This window comes from Thunnus maccoyii, chromosome 17 (assembly GCF_910596095.1).
Source record: "Thunnus maccoyii chromosome 17, fThuMac1.1, whole genome shotgun sequence".
Classification (NCBI taxonomy): Eukaryota; Metazoa; Chordata; class Actinopteri; order Scombriformes; family Scombridae; genus Thunnus; species Thunnus maccoyii.
Window position 1 is genome coordinate 18,109,039 of NC_056549.1, and position 21,825 is coordinate 18,130,863.

At 40.8% G+C, this 21,825-nt stretch overlaps 1 protein-coding gene across 4 annotated transcripts in view; it reads right to left on the reverse strand.

The window, feature by feature from the left end:
* utrn (utrophin) overlaps nt 1-21,825 on the reverse strand; it is a 182,938-nt gene that overhangs the window by 147,390 nt on the left and 13,723 nt on the right. For all 4 annotated transcript variants that reach the window (XM_042391219.1, XM_042391220.1, XM_042391218.1 and 1 more), the window contains 14 exons: nt 16,962-17,023; nt 15,863-15,955; nt 14,471-14,548; nt 12,782-12,874; nt 11,817-11,989; nt 9,989-10,104; nt 9,170-9,336; nt 5,141-5,371; nt 3,500-3,681; nt 2,644-2,794; nt 2,206-2,325; nt 1,693-1,794; nt 1,113-1,220; nt 662-841 (listed from right to left, as the gene is read on the reverse strand). In XM_042391219.1, the coding sequence (XP_042247153.1) occupies nt 662-841; nt 1,113-1,220; nt 1,693-1,794; nt 2,206-2,325; nt 2,644-2,794; nt 3,500-3,681; nt 5,141-5,371; nt 9,170-9,336; nt 9,989-10,104; nt 11,817-11,989; nt 12,782-12,874; nt 14,471-14,548; nt 15,863-15,955; nt 16,962-17,023 (1,856 nt within the window). The remainder of the gene's footprint in view (nt 1-661; nt 842-1,112; nt 1,221-1,692; nt 1,795-2,205; nt 2,326-2,643; nt 2,795-3,499; nt 3,682-5,140; nt 5,372-9,169; nt 9,337-9,988; nt 10,105-11,816; nt 11,990-12,781; nt 12,875-14,470; nt 14,549-15,862; nt 15,956-16,961; nt 17,024-21,825) is intronic.

Here is a 21,825-nt window from a genome sequence, read left to right on the forward strand (position 1 = left end):
TCACCCAACTAAAACTACTACAAACTACTTTGGGGATAACAGAACAGCAGGGTGATTTTAATGTTTCTGTTATTATTTTCCACACTTCTTCCATTTGTTAAAATCAAATCAATCTTTATTTGCCACATACATCATTAAGTACAATGTGTAGTGAAATACTACTTTTCTATTGTCTGAGATTGATCAATAAAAAAATATTTACAAAATGTAAACCTTAACCTCCAATGAACCAACCACTAGACCTCTCCCTTGCCCTACTTCCCCTTTTTGTCTTACATCCTGACCACCGCACAGGCCAAAACAACATAGGTTGAGCCATTTTTACCATACCAGCCATTTACTGATAAGAACTACAGTTTTTCAAAGGGAGCTTTCATTTTTCTTCCACGATGATCTAAGTGGGAGCTTCTAAAGGTTCCTGACATTCACCACTGTGAGTTAAATTAAGCTCCATTACATTCTGATGTTAACTGTAGCACCTGCTGGATTTGTCTGCGTCAGCAGCCATGTGCTTTTTTACCACAGTATTGAATTGCCTCAGCTGGTATCCTTGTATTTCTATCAGCTATTCACTGTGACATTTTCAAGCACAGTCAGCAGGAAGACAAAACTCCTTTAAGTAAAGTTACATGCAAAACCAGGGCGAAAACATGACACACACCTGGAAGGAGCAGTCCTCCAGCTTCTGCACCAGGCTGTCCCATCTATGGGCCAGTTCCTCTGTGTCTGCCTCAATCTTGGCTCCTGCCTCAGCGTTCTGTAGTAACGATATCACATCCTGTCCTGCATCAGACAGCTGGTCTAGGGTCCTCCTCTTCTTTTCCATGTCTTCTTTTAGGGTCTACAGGATATAATGTCAAAACAATCAAAGGCTTCTCCAAATATGGAAATCCTGCTTTGAAGTTTAGAAATTAAAGGTAGTTAGTTTTAAAATGTCTGCTGCAGCTATTATTGAACTAAGGGTGTGATTTCTTTTGTTCTACTTAATTTTTAGTTAAGAAGTTGAAGTGACACTAACAACATTAGGCTCTTTACATTTACAACTCATTATATTGCTAGGTAAATGCTGTAATTGCAGCACAGCAGCTACCAAGAACTGGCACTCTACTTACTGCTAATCGGCGCACATTAGTATTCATTTCACTTGGGTCCTTAAAATTGCTGGTCTGTACTTCACTCAAGGCCTCCTCTTTCTCTGCCAACCACGCTCTGAACAAACTCTGTAGAAGAGGTGGGAAAACAGAATTAACTTCAATTACCAAGCAACCATTACAAACAGAATCTGGGAGTCCAGGAACGTGTAAAAAAAAAAAAAAAAAAAAACTAAATAAATATGCAACTCTTTTTGAAAAAACCCTTTCAAAAACAGACGCGTTTTCAGCTCAAGCAACGGTGTGTTTGAGGTTAGATAAGGGTTGCAATACTAAGAACAAAAGGATTTAATTCAATGGGTTCACTTTGTAGTTAAAGGACTTTTGTAAGCTTCATGGAGTGAAGGATTGAATGCTCTGTCCTTCATGACAGTGGCTGTCTCTTTTCATCACAATATAGCTCAAAGGAGGAGGAGAGTCTTAAATGTTGCACTTGAAGTGGTTCAAATATAATTGGTCATTTAATTACAAGGAGGAAGAGAAGCCAAGGCGCATATAAGAGTCTGTGTGTATAAGAGAGAGAGCCTGCTGAATGTCCTACCTGGTCCGATAGAAGCTGTTGCCATACCATGAATACTTCCTGCAGCTTGTGCCACCTCTCTTCCGTCCAGCGACACACAGCTGCCCAGCGCTCACCCAAGGACTGAATGCACGATAGAGACAAACATTAAAGCAGTCATGGATATTTTCAGAAATACAACTAAAAAATACATGCATTCAAAATCAATTCTCTGGTACAGGTTCTTACATATAAAGACATTATTTATAGCTTCATAATCCATGTAAAACTCATGTTTAGCTTCATCATTCTGCCTTTGTGGATCAAGACAACAAAAAGCTGAGCAAAATACTATTGTTTCTGTATAAAAACGTATATATACAGTATATAGTTAGTATATAAACACACATTAGATAGCAGTAGGGTAACAATCTTGTAGCAACATTTTACATGTTATTTATCCAGATTAATAATTAAAAGGCAAATGTAATTTATTACATGTACTGAAGGAGGCAAAACAAATTCACAAAAAGCACGTCCAGGCTGACAACTTACTTGTAGTTGCTCCTCCAGCGCAGCAGTGGCACTCTCACCGCTGTTCTCATCCACCACGACCACCATATGTGTTAGAGAATTAACCTTTACTTGCTCCGCCTCCAGGTCGTTCTGAAGCTCCTGAGCGGAAACCCAAATAGTGAATTCAGCATGGTCACATATTACCCATTAACAGAGCTGGCAGAGATGAGCTATTCAGCTTTATGATGACACCACAGAGATCACAGTGCATGAGTCACAAAACTACAGGATCAAGCATGTGACACAGTGATCAAAAGATTGTCTGAGAACAAGAGCAGCATCATCTAAATTCATACAAACATGTTTTATCGCATCAACTTCACTGACTACATCTATTTTCCAAATTTTCAGTCTTGGATCATTATACAAAATAATAATTTGGGCTGAAAAATGTTTGAATGGGGAAAGTATTTTTACTTTGTGTTGTTCTATGTGTTCTTTGTAGACCTCCACGTCTTCTGCAGGCGGTTCTGTCTCTATCTTTCTTATTCGCTCTTCTGTCTGTGTCAGCCAATCTGAAAGCTGCTGTAACTGCTGCTGCTGAAGGTCCATTAGGACTTCATGGAGCCTGGAGAGAGAGAGAGAGAGAGAGAGAGAGAGAGAGAGAGAGAGAGAGAGAGAGAGAGAGAGAGAGAGAAATTTAAGAGACATAAAAAGATGATACCAGATGACATAAACTTTAAGGTGAGACTGCCTGTTAAGCTGGTTTAGTAGTGTGTTCTGAGTTCTGCTTCACAGAAGCACAAACACTGGATTGAGTGACAATGTTCAAGACTCCACAGACAAGGAGTCATGACACACACACTTTAAATCAAGGTCAACAAATGCTCAAGCGGACATCGTGAATACGATTTATGAATAACTGTGTATGTGTGTGTATGAGTGTGTCTAGAGCATCATAAACCTTGATAACACTGACTAAGTGTCTAACTTGTTAGGCCTTGGATGGCTACAGGCTTATCAGGTGTCACCTTCACAGAGCTTGCAGTCTTGCACATTCTTCACACGGAAAACCCATAAATATCTATGGTCACACTGACACTGAGAGAACAATTACCTCTACTGGACAATGTGTGGCTCATGATGTGATGGCACAGCACTCTAAACTGTAAAACAAATCTTTAAAAATGTTTGAATTTTAAGCCTTATTTTTCTTAAAAAAAAAAACATCAAAAAAACAGTAAAATTGTCATTTGCAAATAAACAACGGCAGAAAGTATTGCATTACATCTACAGGATTGAAGCAGGTGTATGTGTGTGTGTGTGTCTCTACCTGGCCTGGCGGTCCATGCTTGCCACTCGGAGGCTCTCCCAGCGGGAGTTGAGGAGGCTCATCTGCTCCCGGATTTCATCTTCTTCTTCTTCTGTCAGGTTGCCTTGGGCAATCAGTTGATTACCCGCTTGCAGCACATTACCCACGCTGCTCTGGTGAGCCGTCAACTCCATCATAAAGGCCTTTACAGAGATAAAGGTTATGATAAAAGTTGACAGAAAATCTCTGACTGTGGAACTGTTTTCATTTCAAATGCTGGCCTTCCTGCAAAGCAGTGTGCCTGAAACAAAACAGCCCTGACAAAAGGCAGGGCTGAAAAACTTACAGGAAGACATTCAATCTCTGTCTAAAGTAAAGGCGGACAATGTATAACCAGATACCCTTAAACACAAGTATCCTGATCCAGAACAGTCAAACATGTAGTCCTAATATTGCTTCAATTATCTGAGGTTCCATCCACATACTTACATCTGGATATGTTTCTCTCCCCAACCTCTAGCTTCACTTAATAACATTTAACGCCCTCCAGAAGCACTGGGCATCATCTCTGTGCCCTTGGTTTCACAAGTGTTGCTGTAGCAACAGACAGATGAGCCTGTGTGCACATACTCAAGGGCTGATTCTGTCAAGTGGCCAACTGAGGCCAATTACAAAACAGAAGAAGGAGAAAGTGCTTCAAGAAAGAATATAGGACCAAATTTGAAAGAGCTAGGTTGCTTCACAACTCCTCAGAGGGGCTGCTGTTGGCTGGCTCTTGCGCAATATCGAGGCCAATGAATTTTTGAGTTGTTGTCTGTTTTCAGGGAGCTGTCTGGATGAGTAAGCATTTTTGACTGCACCTCTGAGCACATTGTTTTTGATGAGGCTTTGGTGGAGAAGCTGGAGTAAGTTGGGAACAACCAGGCCGAAACAAACTGGATTGATTTTCTAGACCTCTTGAAAAGCCTGGCTGTTAAAGAGGCTTTGGATTTGGTTGCTTTCAGTCTTGCTACCAGCTTTCTGCTTTGACCTGGATTCCAGACATTAGACTTCACAAATATTCACATTTCAGCCAAGGGAATCCAGCCAAAGCCCCTTTACACACATGCACAGACACAAACCCTGCAACTACGCCTTCTCAAACAAGCAAGTAAGCTCTGGGCCAGGGCACCATGGGGTGCTGTGCTCCACTGTTCTTAGCAGAATTCCTGACATTCCCAACATGTACGGAGCATGTACTGTTGGTTGTGGGAGGCTTCTCTCTGTGGGATACTATCTTCAGGCTCAACAATGGAGAGTGACAGTTCTTAGACTTAAAACTGGTATGCAAGTCTGACAAATAACAACATTGGTGGAGTAAAATTGCATCACAGAGGTGCATCAATATGTGTGCTAATAATGAATCCACTCAATATGAAAAGTCTGGATACATATCATTTAGGAAAACACTAATTAAGCAGCTATAGTAAGTATAGAAACAGTCATGGACTTTTCATCTACTAACTTTAACAAGTATCATATATTTCATCATTTTGTCAAGCCTCATCAGTGATAACTCGTAAATTCCACCTTAAAAAAAGATGAATTACACACCTCTGTATGCATGTGCATGTATGCTTGCATCTCTGCATGCCATAACCCAATATGCATGTCTCTTCTCACCTCGTGTGTGTGAAACTGATCTTTGACTTCTTCCACATCGTCCGACACCTCATCCTGGATCTGCAGAGCGTCCTCAGCCGACAGCAGCCAGGTCAGTACCTCTTCTAGCGTGGTCTGGTAGCTGTCCAGGTCCACTTCTAACATGCCGCCCTCCATCTCCCCCTCCATCTCTGTCAGGGTGCTGGGGGTCTCGGGCTGGGGGCTGCTGCCTGCTTCCTCCATCTGCACATTCTGAGAGACATGAGGCAGGGGATGAAGCCACAGGTTGACCAAATTATAGACATCATGTTTCCATCTAGTACTATAATTACTCCATTTGTAGTACAATATTACTAATAGTAACTACTGTGGAAACTGTACAGGGCCTAACTTTGACAGACAGCATTGGACAGGATTCTTAACAGGATTCTTACAGTGTCAAATCTACTGTCTTTAAACTGGAATAAAAATAAGAAAATGTAACTGTAATGTAAAAGTCTTTGCTTGTCACTTTCAAATCGCCACATTAAAACTCAAACACAAAACTGAAAAGCTAAAACTCTGAGGATAACCATGTGCATTAAACATAGCCATGCCCAAAACCTCCATGTGTCCTTTACTCAGATTTTCATCTGGCGCATCAGCTGGCAAGTTTGAAAATAGAACCAGACATCTAGGAGGGGTCTGGGCTGCTCCGGAGCACGCACAGCGACCTGCCCTGCCCAGTTAAGAAAAAAAAAAAAAAAAAAAACAACTGCAGGCCTATTACAGGATGCTGGGAGGTGCCCCTGGCATGCTGAGCAGGTCAATCTTCATTCTAGGAATAGCAGTAAGTTTCAAACACAGTAGTATGTTTGGGTGAGGTTTGCTGTACAGGCAGGAGGATGGAAGGTATTGCCTCCAATGAGAGGAGGCAAAAGAGGACAAGCTTGGGAAACTTGAAGAGAAGGGGTTGAATCAAATCTTACACTTAATACCCTGGCACGATCTAGCTACACATGGAAAGATAATCTTTCATTGTAGTGACAATGCTCATTTCCTTCAACAATTTCTCTCAACAACCAACCAGGCTTTGCTAAATCAAAACACTATAGAATAGGCATTTCAGCCACATTTTTAACAAAACCTAAAATATACATTACTTTAAATACAGTGTTTCTACATACTATATGGACATGGTTGGGCCTTTGTTGACAACAGCATTTAACAAGTTATTCCAGGTTTCCATTTTTCTAAAGGAAATGCAGTAAAAAAATCTGTTGAAATGAAGAGGAGATAAAAAATCTGCAACAGCACCCATGCCAAGTCAAATATGACAGAATTGCTAATGGGTGTGTAGGGACTGGTACAGTAATAAGTCAAATGGACCTTTGTTTTCCAGTCTGAATTTACACAGTGGTAACGTCTGTGTAACGAACTCAGGGAAAGGTCACCTGCTGGAAATATTCTATGACCTTTTGGGTATTTTGGAATAAGTCACACAAATATTGTAAGCCCTTACTTATATTAGCCCAGTGTAGGCAGACAAAGGCAGAGCAACAGAGAGAGAAAGAAAGACAGGAGAGACTGAGAGAGAGAAAACTGCAGCCTTGGTCTATTTATTGAATCGAATGGCTGTAAAATAGCTGTGGTCTGGCTCAACAGAACACTTTATTATCACCAGATGATTTGCTCAACTCAATCCCTGCATTCATCAGTTTTGCAGTTGTGATTCTGCAGCATGTAATGCATACACTGGTGCACTTAACATCAGTGATATTCCAACTGAAATGAAAACACTGCTATAAAATTGAATTAGATCTTGAGCTAAAGTCATCAATATTGAAAACAAACATCCAAAATCAACATTAAAAAACACCTAAACATTATCACAACACCAATATTACAAACCTAAAACTAAAGAGAGGAACCGAACATAGTCATCAAAAACAAAGAGCCTTTATTTTTCCTCCACTCAGTCTCACTACCAGCAGTATTACGCATCACTTCCTATGGGGAGCGGAAGCGTGCCAGGAAAGTAAACCCCTTGTTGGACCAATCAGAGCGCCATTTAAAAAAGACTTTTCCAGCATTCGTTCCAAGGCGTGTGAAGTATGTGCCCATGGGCAATAAAAACTTAAGAGGTGGTTTCGGGATTTTCTGACTCCTGACTGAAAACCTCTGAAGCCAGCTGCCCCCCAGCTGCATGTGATTGAAAGAAAAAGAGAACAGCAGGCTGGGGAGGACTAAAAATGTCCCCAATACATACAGTATGGACCAGAGTGTGTACAAAATTCTAAATGGAGTATATGAAAAGAATAAAAACAGGAAAAAACAAAGCTATATACAGATTACAAGCATAAGTGAAACGGTAGGAAAGTCCAAGATGTACAAATAAGACACCCTGAAATATCCACTGATGTTTCTCAATGAAGTATCAGCATGTGCATGTCAGTCACACACTGAAGACACCCGCCCACCAGCACACAGACATCTTTAATGCTCAAATAACCTTCCCTGTCAACTCTCTGCACACACTCCCATTCTCACCAATTTATTCCCTCATTTCCTTCCATGCTATAACAGCACTTCGGTATGTTTCCAGCAGCGTGCGGCTTGGTCTGTAGGCTAATGTCAGAGGGGTGAGTCATGGCTCTGCTCCCTATTTGCCTGCGCCTGCTGTGCTTTTCATGAGCAGCGCTGGAGAGAATGAAGGAGATGGCTTTTTCAGAGTGGGAGTGACTCATTCTATCTGGCAACACACACAATGAGATACTTCACAATATTCCTTATGCCTGCACATAACTGAGTCTGTGGCTTTCGAACTGAATGTTATCAGAAACACAACAGAGCAGAAAAGGTTGAAGTAGTTATGAGTTCAAAGTTTTTGAGACTCCAGCATTTCAGTTGTTTTAAAAAAGGAGCTGAACTACCATCTTTCCATTCACAGAAAGAGATAAAGGCTTGTTTACACCAGCACAGACAGAGGGATTCAGACAGGCAGCCACTGGGGGAGATATATCTGCTGATCTGAAGCACTGTGTCACTGCTGAAATAACTGAACCATGGGGATTAATGGGGTTATTGTACTGGTTTTATTAGAGGTGTAACTGTATTGTGACATATTTATCACAAACCACTTTGTATAGGACGTTCGCTAGGCTTCTTTGAGAGCAGTATGCCCTTTAAACCACATAGTCTTCCTAGTCAATTTCAAACTAATTGCAGTTTATAATTGGCACATGTGGAAAATAAATTCCAAAGTTGAAGTCCAGAGAGAAAAGTTTAGGCAATATGTAATTCATTGACTGTTATATCACTAAATCATGCTGGTCAGGTTAGCCCAGCTCAAACAGATTATAAAGTAGCTAGCATCATCAGTGTAGCAAATACCCATGAGAATCCAGAGCCAAAAGAGCCTCCCATATCATTTAGATCCCTGTGCAGGAGACTTTTCCTGTTAAAATATAACAAAAAAGCTAAAACACGCTGAGGTCTAAAGTCCTTATCTTCTGCAGATTCAGAACAGGCCAAATGATTAACAAAATGATTAACAAAATACTAAATACTAAAATACTACAATAGCGCATCTTCAAGTCATAGAAAACACAAAGTACATCTTTAATATTCTTCCTGTGAGCATAGTTTTGTTATTATGCCAAAAAAAATACCGAACAGTGAACTAGGTTTGGGTACAAAGAACCAACTGTTTCCAAATGTATAAGAATCTGAGGTTTGTTAAGAAACACGATTTTCAATTCCAGTCATAAATTTCTGAATCTTTGATCTAATGTTCTTCTGTCCACATTGCTGTGTACCAGCTGTGGATTTTTTTTAAAGTTTGCACATAAAAGAACACCTTGGATTCTGTAAAAAAAAAAAAAAAAAAAAAAAAACCCCAAAAAACCCAGATTTAACCATGGATTCCAGTAGGCACCTTTTATGTGAGTAGTTTTAAGGGTCATGACATCATTCAGTGACCCTTTGGTGTAGACCCATGTGTCAAATCCACTTTGTCCTAAAAATACCACATTAAGTAACAACTGTAACATACTGTGTTGGACATTTTACCTGAGCACTGACGCCTGGACCTGAGTCCTCAGCCTCCACTTTGTATTTGCGTGGTAGGGTCTCCACTTCTCTGATAGCCTCCATGCTCACATCTTTTGGCAGCACGGCGAACAGTGATGTCACGTACATGATAATGGACTTCTTATCCGGTAACTGCACCGCCACATCTGTAAGACAGTAGGTAGAAGAGATACAAATTAAGCATGAAAAGCAGGAGGTAGAGAGAGAGAGAGAGAGAGGGGGATAATGAGGTGAAAATTGGATAAGGAGAAAAGCAGCGTGGCAGATGGAGTGAGATAGCAGTTAAAGGGTGATGGGGGGGGAGATGAGATGGGAAGGAAGGTGAGAGGGGAAAGAAAGAAGCAAGTTGATGCAAGTTGTAGTAATTAAACCCGGCTTTGACACAGGTCAGGTGTGACTGCCCCTCAGTCATGACATAACAAGAGGCGTCTGAATATAGACGGCTCATGCACACAGAGCATCTACAGGTGCGACATGAACTAGAAAAACATTCTGTGCAAACACAGCTTCTTACAAATCTTCAGCCAAAGACAACATCAAGGTATTTGCTGCACAGTGAGTTTATCCAAGCACTGGCAGAACATGAAGGCAGGCTACGTGTACTCAGACTATGTTTTATTATGTGGGAATTTCAGACTGTAAAATGTACGTCATACCACAATCAATTTATATTTTTTTTGGGACTACTAAAAAAGGTAGTAGAGAGGTGCCTTTTCTTTTGCAACCTTTTTTGATAAAAACTTTCATTTCCAAAAAAAAACACTGTACAAATGACCTCCCCCTGTGGCAAAGTAATACCTTCAGGATCCAGTAGCCTCTCGATAGTCAGCTGGTCTTTGGCTACAGTGAAGGCGTGGTCCAGTCTCTCCACAGGGCTCAGTCGGACCACCTGATCCCAGCTGAATGCGTTTGGCCTTACGACACACAGGACAGCAGCAACGAGAGAGGAAACATGCACACAGTAACATTAAAAGGTTTCAGGTATAAAGGCTACAATATCAGATCATTCATAATAAACCATATGAACATATTTCTATTTTGTTGTATGCATTTCTCAACTGGTAGAGTGAAAAAAAAAGAATCTGAACACAATAAAAGAATTAAGTTTTCCTTCATCCAAGTGAATTCATCTCATGTATCATCTTTTAAAGCAACAGCTTCTGTTGTTCATATGCTTCTGTTTTGTACACACCACCAAGTTTTTGAACAATTACATCACATAAACATATCCTTCATGTAGGGACAAATTCATAAATATTTACTTATATATATGCCTTGTCTACAGAAAAGACTTTCCTTTGTTGAGGCCAGTTGGGTTTGGAATGTGTGTGTTCAGTGATTCACCTAAACCCTGGCCCAGGTCTAAACCAACACTGGCCTTTCTCACAGCTCACAATCCTGTGTGTGTGTGTGTGTGTGTGTCACTGCTAAGGACAAGGGGTTACAGAAAGGAGGGGGGGGAAACACCCCTGACGCTTCGCTCACCGAGTGTGTGCAAACAGTGACATGGCAGGCGTAAACAGAGCAAGTCAAGCAGTGTACACACACCCAGCATGTGCTGACCTGTCAACCTGACCTTCTGCCACTTGCACAGCCAGGGTATCCTCACTCTCTTTTCCTCACACACACAAATACACTCACATAAGCCTGTTTCACACATAGTTCCCAGTATATTACTGGGATAACCTTTCAGGCGCCGCTAGCGATTTTCACTATTCACACATGCAGCTACATTCAGGAACATTTCCAGCTTGCGTCTTTTCACACATGCAATGGCAATGCAGGAATAGATGGGGCAAGGGATGGTCCAGCAGATGGCGGTCATGCAACACTTTTGGATGCCAACCGCCATAAAACTCAACAGAAGAAGAAGATGATGGGCAAGGCCGGATGTACAGTATGTGTATACGGCCGAAGACGTCTCTTATTATTTATAGGAACATGATGGGTGAAGGGATGTTTTTGTCCAGTGCCAATGTCATGTTTTTGATATTCAACAAGTTTGCGAGACAAATCACCCGCAAAAGCATTGGCATGGCAACTGTAAACAAGTCGCGGATTCAAATGTGTCATCAGCAGAGTCTTGTGATTGGTTCATTTGCTCCATGTGAAAGCGTCTTTCGTCTGACAGACATGCTTGTCCCTGATTTCATTCACAACATAGCCGTACCAGCATTTTCCCTGAAATGTTACTAGGTCTTGAGGTGGGAAATTGGCAGTGCAGATTTTCCTGAATATCGATCCCTGCTCCTATTCACGACCCCATGCAGGAAATGTTCCTGCATGTGTGAAAGAGGCTATAGAAAGGATCCTAAACATCTCCCACTTCTAAATTCCAGGCCTTGGTTTCTTGACAGCGTTTGAAGGTCTTGGCCTGTGCTCAGTATGATTTACATTTGGAATCAAAGGGCACATGTCAAATATGTAACGCCTATAATGTGGGTTTTGAACTATGGAAAATGCATAGTCACACACAAAGTGAACAGCAGCAACTCAATCAATTTCAACATGAATGTAGGCTCCTCAGCCTTTTGTCAGTTTTAACGGGTCACAGCAGTAAAGTAATGATTGTTACCATGACCACGTTTCATGCTCCAGTACCCTCCAGAGTCTATGTTGTCCTCACCTGAAGTGGTGTAGGATGCCATTAAGAGCCAGGCCGTCAGCCCAGCTGGTGGTAAAGTTCAGCACATTGACTTCTGGGTATGAACGGGTGCACTGGCGTACCCAACTGAGTAAAATCTTCTCACTGTTGGTCTGCTGAAGGTTGGACATGACGTCCTTCATGATGTCTTTAACCTACATGCACACAGTCCAAAAAGAAAAAAGACACATATATAAATAAAGATGAATAAACATTTAAAACATGCAACATGCTAAAATATGCAAATTAGCACATTTTGATTCCATTTGTTTCCCAAGATATAATACAGGAACTTACTGTTAGCTGCTTTATTGTGATAATTTTGCTTGTGGATTTTGTTGATATGGAAAGTGACTGTAACTCTAATAATCCTTGAATTGACAAGGCAGATCAGAGCATCAGCAGGAGCTATGTTTTTTCAAGAAACACCAGGCTGCTTAGAAATATCCACACATTCTGTGCTAATCCAAACGTGGGCATATGAACTAACCACAGGTTTCCTACAATGACATGTCTAGGATGCACAACAACATAAACATATCAAATCCATTCATTGTGCATACAGTGACAGGAGTGGTATTAAGGTAAACTAATAACACTGAAAGAATAATGAAAAATATGTTATAATTATTAATTTTTTTAATAATATTGAAAGAAATATCAGTGCTCAAACTGTTTTAATAAAACCTATTGATTAGCTATTTTCCTCCAGATGGTTGTTTCATATTTCAGCAGGTCAATCTCACACAGCAGCAGACGATAAGCAAGTTGACATGCATGCACGCATGTGCGCACATCAATATGGCTTTTACGTCATCTGTATTTTTGATCCCTCAGGAATATTAGTGAACACTGAGTTCACAGTAAGAGCAAACATTAATGAGGGTTTGTGTGTGTACATGCAGCATCTGGGAGGACAGAAGGGAACAGCATGTATGTGTGCTCACCTGCCAGTGGAGGATAATGCTCCAGATGAGGCCCAAGGTCAGCTTGTGGTTCCCATCCACAATATCTGTACCTCCTATGTTTACCAGATCGACCTGAAAGAGGGGGCACAGAGTAAGACAGCAGCTCACTAGAAATAATTATAACAAGCAATGGAATATTAACAAGCAAATTCAACCTCATTACACACCATATAAAATAATAAAATCTTCTCTGTGAAAATCTCATTTGTTTGCATTGATTATAATTAACTTTCACAATTAAGCTTGTATGTACGTTAATGTATGTTAAACACTTAAAGTAACAACTCTGATCACATAATAACCTTCGAGCTTCTATATGCAGCTGGGTAAAAAATAACGCTTCAAATCTTAATGAGTGTCCACACTGCTACAGCTGAGTACTTCTGAACCATGCTTTACACACAGTGGATTATAGTGTCCTAATTACATCCATCCACTGCTACCTGTGAGGTTTGTCAGACACTTGTCATAGGAGGTCAGGCCAAGTGTAGAATGATTACATATAAATATTTAGGAGAGGATCAAGGCACAGAGTGGAACATGAGGTCAAGTGTCTGGTCAAACTAAAAAGTGACGTCTTTCTCTACTGCAGAGTTGACCTGCGACCCATCTCTAGTCCCAATTAGGCCTGTCTGGCTACAGCATTGCTTCTCTCGGCCTCATGTTCCCACTATACTCCGACCTCTTCCGTTTGCAGTGACATAAATTCTACAAATGCAAACAGGTCTGGGTCTGCGTGATTGCACAGGGAAATTATTATGATTGTCATGCACGTTGCAGTTGACAGTGGAAAAGTTTCACGCATCTCACACGGGAGCCACTTGAGTGCTTTTTTGACGACCTGAGCCAAGTAGGAGACAAAAACATGACAGGCTTTTTGCACATGAGATTTTCCAATGCTGTGGCCACTGCTCCTCTCTAGATACAGCATTAGACTCATGTTAAGTGTGGACGGCAAAGATGCATTATTTCACGACTAAGACATGACATGAAACTCAAGCATATTTGAATGATTAATGTGGTTTTAAAAGTATTTTTACAATTTCTATTTATTTTCAAAACCATCCAAAGGCCTTATTTCATTTCCTCCAGTCAGCAGACTTTACAGGCTCATGGGAACTCTGGCCTTCTCTGCCAGTTGAAAGTCTCTGGCTCTTGCAGGAACAGGGCTTCCATGCAAACTCCAGAGCCCACTGCTGAGGTCAAGGCATTAAGACCAACCATTTTACACAGAGAGGAGGAGGGACGAGGGAGCGAAAGACTGAGGGAGGCAGAGAGACAAAGAAAGATACAGAACACAGTGCAGACAGAATGGCACATTCAGAAGAAAGGCCACAGGAGAACATGTAGTCCTGGGTAGTTACAAGAAGTGTTACTAATATGAATCAAGCCAGTGCCACCTGTGCTGGAAATATACCGAGTCTGCAAGATTTACTACGACAAAACACAACAACTAACAGCTAATTTTACTGGTCATTCTAGTTCCCTCTTTCTGGCTGATGGTGTGTTAATGAGAGCAATCAGCAGCTGTACTACGTGGCTTAAACTAAACTCTGCAGACTCTTTGGCCTTCGTGGAACCTGGTTAATAAGAACTGGTGCATGTGATTTGGCTGGAAGCGTCCACCAAACAGTAGCTGATGTGACGAAAAAATAAGCATGTACTCACATTATTTTGATGTAGAACTTGAAGTACTTTGTTGACGTTGTTAAGAGCGTGCACTCTGGTGGATCCTCGCTCTTTGGTCTGAGGAAGAGGAAACACAGCATAAATCAGCTGACAGCATGTTCATTGTTCACTTGCCAATCATAAAGCTGCAGGGATCTTTGACAGTTCATAAAATCACCTAAGATGAATGGAGTAGATTTAGAGCAATGAGTTTCAGTGGAATCATTGACATATTCATTTACGAATACACACACACTTAGTCCCAGATCAAACTAGAGCCTGAAATATATGATGTGAGGCATTGCTACACAAAGAAAAGATCTGCCATCACTCAACAGAGTGTTTCTCCCCATACATTCATCACACCCATTACTCTATCAGCAGTGTCCGCAGGCCAACTTATAGAAAGAATGACAGGATGAATGGCTGCCAAATGCAAATCTTCACATACCTCAGCCACTCATTAGCACTCAATTATAGAATTAGTATTCTGCTATAGTGTGTGTGTGTGTGTGTGTGTGTGTGTGTGTGTCTGTTTGCATGGCATAGAGACAGTTGGCACTTGTACAGCTGCAGGTGCTAGACAGCAGATATGCTGCTGAAGGGGCGACAGTGAGGTGACAGTGATAAAAAAAGAATAATCAGTGAGTGACACAAAAATGTGTGTGTGTGTGTATGCAAATGCAAATACACATACATACACAGGGATGGGACACTGAAAGAAATGTATGAATTGCACTTTTACCCATTCTTTTTTTGATGGAGTATTGGGTGGGAAGCCAGTATATAAAATGTCAATTTAATTAGTTAAGTAAAAACTTAAGTGTCTTATGGAAAATCACACCCATGCAGAAAATACACATATGAAGAAATTGACAAAGTTTCAGATAACGTAAGAACGAGCAAAACTGATGAAATTGGAGATGCAATAAGTTTGCAACACATCTGCTTTTGATTTAGCTGGTTCTATTTCAGGAACTAAACCAGAGCTGCTAAGGCCCCATGTGAAGCTTTAATGTTTACATTAGATTTAGTTTTTGCATGAAGTAATAGATGTGCTTGTGCTGGCTTGAGGGGATTCAGCAGTCACCCTTCAGCTATGAAAAACATTGCAATTGTATTGCCCACAAATCCATAAGCACATGGGTGGTGTTAAATTCCTTGCTTGAAAATCTTTGTTTTGAATACGTTGTCCTTGTTGTTCAGTTTGATAAAATGTGCTTGCAAACCAATCTTGTTTCCTTCATGCCACAGCTCAAGTTCCAAATGAAGTCAAACAGTACTGAAACAATTCTCAGGAATTTTAAAGGTCAGGTTTCTCTGTTCCTAAAAATGTTAAAACTGTGTGACAAAAAGTGTGCAAACCTCAATACACACATACAAAAAACTTACCAGGACAGTGCCAGTGAGGCCCTCCAGCAGGTCCAACAGCTTCTTCCCATCCCTCAGGTCAGAGAACATATCTTTGATGGGCGTCTTACCCGTCTGATTGGAGAAAATCAAGTCAACATTTTAATCAACTCAGGAAATGTGGAGATTTACAAATTATTTGAACATTGAAAATAATGACAGATGTCAGATTGTCACTAAAACAAAATTATGTCAAAGTGGACTTAAATCTTTTGAGAAGTCATAACATTTACATGTAATTAAATAAAAAAGGCAGCTACTTTCAACAGGTATGTTTGGCGGGATTTACAAAGCGCCAGCTATAGAAAAGAAGAAGAGAAACTTTGGTAGGCAATAAGAACCACAATCATAGCTGTAGACATTCAACACTTTGAAAAAAGCAAATGTAAGGGAAGATTGTGAAACTGAAAGCATTTAAGAGCTGCAGGGATTATGTTGCCCTGTCTGAGGAGTGCAAATATTTAAACAAGAGTGCACATATTTAACACAATTCTCTGAATGGTTTGTTTAGGGGAATGATGAAATATAAAAACAGGACCACACATATAAAGCCATTAGTTCTCAGACAGAAATGATTGCTGGGTAGAGTCATGGACTAAGAAATGTACTGAAACAAAATGATGTGTTTAGTCCACTGAGCATAGCATCGGGATCCAATCACAAATACTTCTCATGCTTTGTTTTAACATATGAGGATGAGATATGGTAATGGCTTGCAATGAGCAGCACAATAAGTTCAACAAGATTTATATAGTGAGAAGTAAACATTTCAACAGTTGAATTTACGGTCCTGATAGTAGCCATGCTTGCTGCAGGCACGTCACCCTCTTTAACGAGGGAGGAGAAGTATAATATCACAAAAATCTGCTTTTTATCAGAAATAGACTGATTATATCAGGACTGAAATAACCTACATTTAGTGCAACCACCTCAGTCCCTTGTCAGAAACCTTTACTTCAATCTCATGCAGAGGAAGCACATGTAAGTCCTAAAATAATTAACTTTTTATAGTGTGTTTTAATTGGTGCAATAAAGGGTCAGCATCCGTTTAAACTAGGTTGTCTACATATTTTTATTTTACCTTGGAGAACTGTGCATTTATCCACTTGGTGAATGTTTTCTTCTGTACTGTGTCATGTTCATCTGTGGAAAAAAAAAAAGAGGAGGGGGTGTGAGACAGGTGAACAGGTGTATCAAGACTTGACATCAACAGTGCGTACGGTCAGTCTCTTGATGACAGCAGCAAAGGAACATTTCCACTTGTTTATTTCAGGAACTTATTGGCCAAATTCACTCTCACATACACACTCACACACACGGACATGCTGGTAAATGGTAATTGTAGCTAGAGGCATCACGGCTTAAAAGCATTGCGATCAATGCGGCTGGAACATCAGAAAATTACACACATTTACATAGGAACAAAATGTAGGCAAGAGGGAGTATTTGGATGATGTGTACAAAATGTCAAAATGTGGGTAACGTCAGAGGTAAAAGACAAAAAACTCTCTGTTTGCACGTGTGCTCCAGCCCTGGCCCATTTATAATGTTCCCCTGGTATCTGAACCCAGTTGTGCAAATATTTCACATTTTCTTCCCGCTTGACTCCCTGCTCCTCCTTTATTCTCTCCAGCATGGCACTCTAATAAGGCCTCATTGTGTGTCAGGCAGAGGGTCAGCTGCTTTGATGTGCCTGGGCGATGGTTGGCTCCTGTAATGCATTAGAGTAGCTCGTGCACTTGCAGAAGTCATAACTTAGAGTCAAATAAAATTAAATGAAACAAAAATAGGACAGGACTTTAAGGGGCCCTGGAAAGAATTCATCTTTAAAAATAAGGAGACACAGTCGTGTAATAAACAATCCCAGGATATACAGGATGTTCTTCAAGTGTGTGCCCTTCCTGTGGCCTCCTAAATAACCAGTTCATTAAGTTGTCACTTTGTTCCAGGATTGTTCACCTGAGGGAATAGGGCCAAAAAAGAGAAATGCATTCACATCTGCTTCTAAGCACCATGACTGAGGTCTAAGACTGTAATCTGGGGGAGGAGAAGCTGTAAAGTGTATGTGCGTTTAAACTGCCACTGTCATTCAACTAGCCGCTGTGTAAAGCACCATGAACTGAACAAAAGGTCAAAGGTTATGATCACCAGCCCCAGCGGTCGTCGGCTTCTTTGTTTGGGGTGTGTGGAGTGTATGTTGTGTGTGTGTGTGTGTGTGTGTGTGTGTGTGTGTGTGTGTGTGTGTGTGTGTGTGTGTGTGTGTGTGTGTGTGTGAGTGTGTGCAGACGCTAGCTGGGTGATAAGGGGCATAAAAACAAGAATGTACTGCAAAAGGAGGCCAGAGGTGGGGGTGATGGAGGTGAAGAGGTGACAAGATGAGATTAATGGTGTGAAACCATCGACAGATTGTAAAGCTAGCTAGAGGTTTGGGTCGACTTATTGACTGGATTTGAAAAAAAAAGTTGTCAAACATGTTGGATGCAGCAAAGTTGCCGTCAAGTAGCTATTCTTACTATTCAGTGTCACATGACTGTGAGTGAGGACTGAATTATATATTTTTTTATTTTCCCCTCAGATCTTTGGTTGGAAATGGACAAACATGAATTCTATATTATCTAAATGCTCCAGAAATATTAGGAGCACTGGAAAGGAAGATGACTGGGACTGGGACAAAAGTATGAAGCATGGAAGGCTAGTTGCCTAGGCTGGTATATATTTGCACTGTGTCCTTTCTCTCTGCTATTTTCTTTAGAAAGCAATGAACCTAAACACTGTCTAAGGTTCTACTGAGAGCATGTTGACCCATTTTCCACATAAATCTCAGGCACTAACAACAATACCTGAAGGATTCTTTCTTAAGGATAAAGAAGACAAAGGAGTGACAGCAGAGGGAGGTGATGAAAAGTAGGATACAGGAGACAACAGGTAGGTACCATAAGAAGGGGCCCAATGAGTGATGGCAATCAATCACAGTAGATAATTAACAGGTAGAATGATTAAACATGTCCTGACAGATGAAGAAGAGGAAGAAAGAAAGACAGTTAGACCACAAGACAAAACAACAAAAAAAAATTGGAAAAAAAACAAGGAGACAGTGCCAAACAGACTGAGAGAGGCAGCCAGAGGGAGAGAAAAATGTTGGCAACAACATTTAAAAACAACTCAGAGTCTAGCACGAGGAGCAGGACAGGTATACTACAGGTATGCTTTCAACACAATATCAATTTTCCTTTTATAAAAAGCCCCATGAGGAGGCCTCCTATCCTTACAGCCTTATCGGCACCCTGTGGAGGGCCTCTGAGGCCCCCAAGGAGAGGGTCCCTGTTGGCTCAGGTCTCCTGGGTTCTCCACCTTACCACCTTGAGAGGACAATACACTCAATTCATACACGCTGCTCCCCCTCAATCTGTCTGCTGCTCCTACTCACCACAGCACAGGAATGTCTTGCTGCTGGACAGATCAAGGCAGCGGCACAGCTGTGTGTGTGCAAGTGTGCTCTGGAGTGTGTGTGTGTGTGTGTGTGCGTGTGCAAGAGAGAGAAATACCCTTCCCAAGGGGAGTGTATAAACGACATGAATACACCATTACACATGTCTTCTTATGTCATTTCACTTACAACTATTTACATATGTATGGCCACACAAGTACTTCAGCCATGTGTGTATGTCATACATACTACTTATCCTGACATTTATATGATTGAAAAAACATAAACACAGCTAAGTTGTAAATAGTCTGAGTCACTGATCTTTAAGTGACTGGCCAGTGGTATGTGTGCTAGTCAATTAGTAGTCCTCACCTGAGGCATTTTAAGCTTCAGGTTAAGCTTCAACTGCATGTATAAGCTTCAGCCTGATCTAAACAAATTTACTGTCTAATAGCTATAAGTAAAGGTGTTACTGTCTATGACAATTAGCTGCTCTAGGACCAAGAAATACCCATTATTAGCATAATAAATATTCATTTTAAAACTGAAATGGGTGAGATTTATATGTAAAAATACACCAATCCTATAAGCTTGAATCAATATAGCCCAAAAGATCATTTTGTCAGGTATGCATAGAAAAAGTGAGAAAGTGCCAGATCACTGGAATAAAGGTTTTAAAACTGATGAGAGATATGCAAACAGTCTCTTAAACAGCTCCATGCACATTTGTCTTTCTAGATCCTTTGCTGCAAAGAGTAGACAACTGTGTGCAGTCGACCAATTTCACCTGATACAATCCTCGGTGTTTAACTTCAATTTTAAATTAGACATATCAAATAGTGGATTCCTTTGACGATAACTGATCTGCCTTCTAGTTATGTTAATCATTTCCTAAGAAAATCAGGTGATCCTTTCATTCATAAAAAAAAAAAACAAATCAGGCAGACACAAAAGACAATGAATTTGAGATCCTGGTGATAACATTACAAGGTTGCATTTTAGCTTGGCCCTATTCCAGGCAACAAGCAATAATCTAGTAACACTGGCGAGCTTTTACTGGAAGTCTTTCTGGGTCACTCGGTCATATGATAAAGATATCCTATCAGCCCAATGAGCAGAAACGAACGAACTGCACAAGCACAGCGAAGCAAGAGAATCACAGTCACATTTGTATGCTGAGCAAATAGCCAACCCCTGTCAAATAATCAGTCATCGTATTTAACATAACTGATGTCACACAGTGGAGGGAGGGAGGGCAGATTCACATACAGACAGTGACAGTCATGTACGGTATATGTGCTGAGAAAGAGGTGTTTATTTTCCTCAACAGCCAAACAGGAAGTGATGATCATATCAGGAAGAGTAAACCCCACTTGTATCTTCTCATAGCTCACTGAGCACATGCACACTCTCAATATATTGTATGTACACACATGCATGCTCACATAGCAGCATGAAGACTGCAATGTTGAGTTTCAGGTTATATGCGGGTCAAATTCTTTAACTTTTGCAATAATTTACATGACAAGAGTGTAACATTTCAATGACCTTAAACACTTAAGTTCACAATCTCTTAGTAGAGCTTTGTGCTAACACCAGAGCTTCGGCCAGCTACTGGAAAGCTTAAAAAAACTGAATGAATTAAAAAAAAACCAAGGCAATAAATTCTGAAATCCCCCCCCAACAAAAAAAAGCAGTTGGTTACAAATTTATGATTTTGAACTATGACCATCATCTATCAAATTGCACAGCTGTTCCCATTTTCATGACCCAGTGTTGACCAACATTACATAAGCAAGCACTGAGACGGTTGAGAAAAATGAACCGCTGACAACCCGCAAAACAAGACAAAACCAGGCAAAAAAAAAAACACACATGTTCCTCAAAGCAACCAGCTGGGAACACAGATGAGACACACACATAAAATATACAGCCCCAGACTCCCAGTGTAACACTCCCTCCCTCCTTCATCTCACAGGTGGAGAGAGCCTGTGACCACACAGCAGGGAGAAGGAGGGAAACGGTGGGAGGCACTGAGGTGAAAATCAAACAAACCATCGGCAGCATCACACTGTAAACATGAGAGCTCAGAGCTTAAACAAATAGAGATATTTGCGAAGTTTAGCCGCACCGGTGAGCAGCAGTTGTTACCTTCAGCCAAGTTATACTTAACAGTTAAAACTTAACCTATCCCTCACGATTTTCACAGCACAGTCGTTGTCTCAGTAGAGCTTTAAAATCTATGTCGTCACTGACTGACCACATTTTACATTTAGCCATAGGAATGACCGGAAGTTTAACTGGCAGAATACCAACTGAGATGCGTGTCTGAATGTTGTCATGATGTTCAAAGTCACTGCATCAAAATTAAACCTATTTTAGTGAAATTGAAAAACAAAGTGCGTGCTTTTCTCAGGTGAACGCTGACAAAGCATTAAGAAAGTGTCATCTTGGCTATGGAACAACTCTCAAGGTGAGGCTGCGCTCATAAAAAAATTTCCCGGTGTGAACTTCACCT